A 6,642-nucleotide genomic window follows, 5' to 3' on the forward strand; every position below is an offset into this window, starting at 1 on the left:
GTAAAATAAAATAATAATTCAATGAACATAATAGGGTTCGTTGTAGGAAGACCTAAATACATAACATAGTAATAATAATTTTAATGACATATAAATCATATATACACCGGGTCAAACAAAATGACACAAAACCAGCATGGTATAATTTACTGTGCAGCCCCGGACCATTGTCTACCATCATTATATATAAAATAAATTATGTGTACACGACACGAAATAACAAAGTGATAGAACAGTGGCGAACGCCCCGAGTGAGGCATGACTGACGAGGAACATAGTACTCAGATAACGTTAGGTCTGGGATTCCGTAGGTAATCGTACTAGTTTTACTACCAGGCGCGTGACTATACCAGCGTGCGTTCGCACCCTCGCGACCCGAACGTGACCATCGGCCCCAGGTAACACTTCAATCACGCGGCCGAGTTGCCAGAGCAGCGGTGGACTCTGATTGTCGATCACGACTATCATCTCATTCACCTTCAGGTTGGGGACACCCTCAATCCGCTTAGGCCTACTTTGTAAGGTGGTTAAATACTCTGACGACCAACGTCGCCAAAAGGCGCGATGACACTGGTCTATGAGTTTCCATCTATCAGAAAGCGCGCGAGTTGCCTCGGGACCTGACCGCGGCGGCACGGCGAGTAGTGGTTGGCCAATTAAGAAATGTCCCGGTGTCAGGCATTCCAAATCGTGTGGATCGGTCGAAACGGGCGTCAACGGGCGTGAATTTAGTATGGCTTCTATGCGGTTCAACACGGTAGTAAACTCCTCATATGTGAACACGTGTATACCTATTACGCGGACCAATAGGCGTTTGGTGGACCGGACAGCCGCCTCCCATAGGCCCCCGAAGTGCGGCGCACTCGGAGGGTTGAAATGCCAAACGCACCTAGCGCGACCATTAGCGATGGTACTCTGACCTACAGGGCTCTGAATCAATTCGCGTAATCTTTTATCGGCGCCTACAAAGTTGGTGCCGCAATCCGAATACACATCAGCTGGGAGTCCTCGGCGAGCGACAAAACGGTCGAAGGCAGCTAAAAAGGCGTCGGTAGACAATTCGGTCACCACCTCCAAGTGCACCGCCTTTGTCGTAAAACAAATGAAAACCGCAATATAAATTTTAAATATGCGGGATTTACGCAATCGCGACTCTTTTAATTGTAACGGACCTGCATAATCGACGCCTACTTGATCGAACGGTCGCCGCGGTTGTATACTTGCGCGCGGTAAATCGGCCATAAACGGGTGGGTCGGTCTCGCATCAAGTCTCACACACACAGTACAATTTATCAGAACACTGTGCAAAACTGACCGGAGGGATATCACCCAATAGTGACGTGCAATCATTGCCGCTAAAACACGCGGCCCCGCGTGACCCGTAAGTAAATGCCATCGGCGGCACAACAACAACGCATAATGTGACCGTTTAGATAGCAGTATAGGGTGTTTGCAGTCGTAACTTAATAACGAGTGTCGTAAGCGTCCGCCTACGCGGATTACGCCGTCAGGGTCTATGAACGGAGCTAACCGCGCAACCGGTTTCGAAGATATACGACTACCCGCGGCCAACTCCCGCAACAACTGAGAAAAATGTACGCGTTGCGATTCCGCAGCCAGCGCGCGCTCGGTATGATCTAACTCACCTTTTCTTAAAAATGAGGAGCTGATTAGATCAGAACTCAATGGCACCGACGGCCTTGACACCCTACTCTGCCCTGAAGCGACACGTTGCCGGCAAGCTTGTACGAGGCGGCGCATGTACGTAACCACACGTAACATGCGGTCAAAATTAGAAAACCGTGCGAACCACTCCTTTACCCCGTCGTCGACAAGCGCAGTACACGACGTGACCCGTAACTCGGGTAACTCACACACAGACAGCCGTGGACTACTGTCATCCCACTCCGACTGCTCGCTGTATGCGGTCGACGGGCCGCGCCAATATAAATCCAGTTGTGCTAGCGCCGCCGGCGTTACGCCACGAGACGCGCAATCTGCGGGATTCTCGGCCGACACAATGTGTTGCCAGGGACAATTAGGCAATAATACGTGAATTTGATGTATCCGATTTGATACGTATATTTTAAATGACTCGTGCGGAACTGTTAACCACGACAACACGATGGTCGAATCCGTCCAGTCCCGTAAACCGACGATATATTTATAATATATTTTTAACGCGGTTTAACCAACGGGCTAATAATAACGCGGCGTTCAGCTCAAGACGTGGGACGGTCAATGACTTCGTCGGAGCCAATTTGGTCTAAGTACCAATTAGAAAGACGGAGTGATCGATCTCAACGTTTAACATGCATATATATACAACGGCCGCATAGCCGGTTTGCGATGCGTCGCAAAATCCTAACAAATAACACGGCGCGCTTTGGTGTGCGTTGATATGTCGCGGTACACGGATATTTAATAACGACGGTAATTCCGAAACAAACGCAGTCCAATCGGCATGAATATCGACCGGGAGCGGATCGTCCCATGCGACGTTATGTCGCCACGTCCGTTGCATTATTGATTTTGCCAGAAACACTACCGGACCAAAAAAACCTAGCGGGTCGAAAATGCGTGCGACAAGAGACAGGATTCCGCGTTTTGTAAATACGGGTGACGGTTCTAAACTTAGGGCACAACAAAAATAATCACTATCAGGGTGCCAAGCTAGGCCCAAAACCTTAGTGCCGTAATCGTCGTTATCCCCGAACGTCATAGGTGCACCCACGCAATCGGCGGCTGGTACAGCTTGTAACACAACCGGCGTGTTTGACGCCCATTTTTTTAAATCAAGACCCGATTTTTTAAGAATTAAAATTAAATTCGATTGTAATTTTAATACGTCATCGATCGTATCTGCGCCGTCGCAGATGTCGTCAACATAGGTTTGGCGTGTAAGCGCATTATGTACCGGCTCGCATATATCGCAATCGTCTCGCGCAATAAGCCAATAACCTGCAACACACGCAGCGCAAGATAAGGTGCGCAGTTTACACCGTACGTGACGGTATTTAATTCGTACTCAACTAACTCGTCATGCGGAGACGCGCGCCATAATACATGTTGATACTGTCTGTACTCGGGTAAAATGAGCACCTGCCGGTACATTTTACATATATCGGTCGTAAATGCATATTTATGGACCCGGAAACGAGTTAATACATCGATGATATCCAACTGGAGTTTAGGGCCCGGCAATAAGACCTGATTCAACGACGGCCCGCGAGCACCACGCGCGGACGCATCAAATACGACTCGAATTTTACTATCGTCCACTTCAGGGCGGTATACTGCATGGTGTGGAATTAAATACCGACCGGGCGACGCGGCAACCGACATGTGCCCCAACGAAATGTATTCGGACATAAACTGTACATATAATGATTTAAGTTTCGGATTGGTCGTCAATTTTCGTTCGAGAGACTCAAAACGGCGCACAGCTATGTCACGTGAACCGGAAAATGCATCGGCGGACACCTGTGCGCGGAACGGAAGTGGTACGGAAAACCGGCCAGAGGGCAAACGTACGTGTTGACCGCGGAATATCTGCTCACAACGTCCCTCGTCGGTAAAAATTACGGGGGCGGCGTCAGGCTCCTCCACTTGCCAAAATCTTTCTACTAGCCCTTCCAGCGAAGCAGTCAACGAAACAAGTAAAGATTGATGTGGATGCGTACATTTATGAGATAGAGGACCAATCAAAATCCATCCGAAAATCGAACTAAATGCTGCAGGAAGAGAGCTATCTATAGTCACCTTCCGCCCGTCCATGATTGAAGCGTATACGTCACCGCCTAGTAACAAATCTATCGACGACGTGACGTTAAACATAGGGTCAGCCAATGCGAGGTTCGAATAATGGCCTAAAAGTTCACGCGGAAGTGTCTCTCGCGGCAAATCCCCGGTAATAGTTGGCAAAATCCACGCGTTTACATCAAGTAAGGGCTCATTTGCGAATCGCGGTTGCACTGCGAGATTTACGCGGCCCTGAACATTAACAACCGGCACCCCCGCCAGCCCACTAATCGGAGTAGTCCATCGCTCTCCTTTTAAACCTAAACGGCTAACACAATCGACTGTCACTGCGCTTATCTGCGATGCGCTATCAATCAACGCGCGCATTGTGTGCCATATACCCGACCGATCACGTATGTGCACTAGCGCGGTGCCTAATAGTACGGCGGACGATTCACGTTGCGCCGACTGTAACGCGGCGGCACACAATGAAGTACTCGGAGAGGGGGTATTAGCCGTTTCAACGACACCTGTAGCGGGAGGATGAAGCAGAACATGGTGTCTACGCGAACACTCACGGCAGCGAGATTTCGACTTGCACTTTGGGGCCCAATGGCTACTACTAAAACAAATATAACACAGACGCTTATCTTGCGTCCACCGCGCGCGCGCATCGACCGTCCATGAATTAAACCGCGCGCACGTTGTCAAACTATGATGCTCCGCACAGCATGGACAAATCTTACTCGAATCGGACGTAACCAATGAAGTGGGAACAGAACGGAAGCCCTCCGCCTTTCCAAACCGTTCTCCCCCCTTGCGCGACTGATATGTAGTTTGACCGACATTTGACGGCGTAATTGCACCAACCCTTTTGCGCGGTTCGCCCGCGAGTTCTAAGACAGATACGCGAGACTGGACGAACTCTAACAGTTGGGCCACGGTCGGGTACTCTGACGTAGTGGTTGATTCGAATAACTTCCGAGTGGGCACCGGCAACGCGCGAAACGCAATAGAAAATAACATAAACGACCCTAAATCCGGTATATTAAGTGCGTTCAGTAACGACATATTTCCCGTAAACGAGTTCACGAATTCACTAAGTTCTCGGTGGGATTCCTGAGTCATATATGACGTTTGCAACAGTTTATCGACCAAGGACGTAGCCAATAGGCGTGGCCGATAAAAACGAGCGGTCAATGTGGACCAAACTAAATTATAATTATCCGCGGACACTGGTATCCCGCGTACAGCGTCGGCCGCCGCACCTTTTAGACAACTGATTAAATAATGCATCTTATTAATGTTCGATACATCGGAACGAGAGTCCACCACTGCCGAAAACCTATCTCGAAAAGTTGGCCAATAACGTACGTCCCCGTCGAAAACCGGTAACGGGATCTCCGGTAGACGCGACAATGATGGTGTAGACGCCTCGCAACTATTTGTCGTGGTGCCCGTTGCGGGTACTGTCTTGGTTATGTACGACAGGTCAATGGCCTCCGCACCTGTGGGGATGAGACTAGTAGCCACCGCCTTAGCCTCCCCTATCAACCTCCTCACCTCACTCAGTAGATCGGGGGAATATTCACTTATTCTATCTAACAATAATAGACAATCCAATTCCGACTCGTCTTCGGTTTTGACTTGAGACCATAACGAATCCAAGTCCGCGGCGAGGACAGAAAATGTTGACGCTAGACTTGCATCACCCGATACACGCAAGGCCAAGGAATGTATAGATTTTATCTGCGAGGTAACCGCCGCTCGTTTTACCACAGCCCGCGAAGCCATACGTGTAATGCGTTCAATTTCTTTATCGTCACTCATAATTACGATAAGTACATACAGCTGGCACTAGAATAACTCACCTATACCGTGCGACAGGCCGACAACGGTCGCTGTAATACTTAATTACGGGGTCAGTGGATAAAACCGATATGCCTACGGTGTCTGATGGTATAAACTATTTTAATAACCCACCTACTATGAACACTGTACACGACTCAAGGTCGCCTCACGTGGAAACCACTAAACGAAACCCAAATACACCGCTAACTGGACCCCTAGTAGGTCGAAAATTGAAACCACGCTCTGCTACCAAATGTTGATCGCCGATATAGCTCCTACAAATTCCGGCGGTTGGCTATATCGACTCGCGATGTATAGGATTGGGAGGGTTACGCACAAATGATTACAGTGTAAATATAACAGACAAGGCAATATGTAATAGATTACAGCGTGTATGCGTAACAGCGCAACACAGTATATTAATACAAACAATAATCAGTAAATATGATGTATAAGGTACACATACGAGAATTAATATAGGGCGCCCCGGGAAATAATTAATAATATAATAATAATAATGTATATATACTACAAATAACATACAATCGCAATGCGGATTGCACTAATTACAATATTCACAGCTAATAGCGTGATTAAACAAATATCAATACTAATATTCAGCATACAATAAATAATGTAGTACAAGTACGACCTGGATACAACACCGCGGCTGTGGCAGGCGCGGATCTATGGGGGGGGGGGGGGGGTCATGGGGGTCATGACCCACCCCAAAAAATCAAAATTAAGTCCTTTATTTTTATTTAAAAATTAAAATATGCAGAAATTGTATTTTTAATGTTTCACAAATTTTTTTTTCAAAAAAAAAATATATATAAAATATAATATATAGAACATATTTTATTTATATATTATATTATATAGGTACCTACAGGCTACAGCCTGCAGCCTGCATTTAAACCAAATCACCACTTGTTCATAAAATCATGATTTCCAATAAACATATATTTTTTAAGAATATTAATAGTGTTTATAAACTGATTGACGATTGACGATAATTAATAAGAAATCGGCGGAAAGAATATGTTCGTC

General features: G+C 47.1%; 2 protein-coding genes across 2 annotated transcripts; both read right to left on the minus strand.

Moving 5' to 3' along the window:
- Positions 1 to 291: 291 nt before the first annotated feature.
- LOC149062295 (uncharacterized) lies at positions 292 to 1,782 on the minus strand. Its single transcript, XM_089215280.1, has one exon. It carries the CDS (start codon positions 1,780 to 1,782, stop codon positions 292 to 294), a length of 1,491 nt encoding a protein of 496 aa, XP_089071406.1.
- A 1,059-nt stretch (positions 1,783 to 2,841) lies between these two features.
- Positions 2,842 to 5,571, minus strand: LOC149062296 (uncharacterized). Its single transcript, XM_089215281.1, has one exon. It carries the CDS (start codon positions 5,569 to 5,571, stop codon positions 2,842 to 2,844), a length of 2,730 nt encoding a protein of 909 aa, XP_089071407.1.
- Between the last annotated feature and the right edge of the window lie 1,071 nt (positions 5,572 to 6,642).

This window comes from Diuraphis noxia, unplaced genomic scaffold (genome assembly GCF_037042655.1).
Source record: "Diuraphis noxia isolate RWA-SAM2 unplaced genomic scaffold, SU_Dnox_SAM2 contig0001, whole genome shotgun sequence".
Classification (NCBI taxonomy): domain Eukaryota; kingdom Metazoa; phylum Arthropoda; class Insecta; order Hemiptera; family Aphididae; genus Diuraphis; species Diuraphis noxia.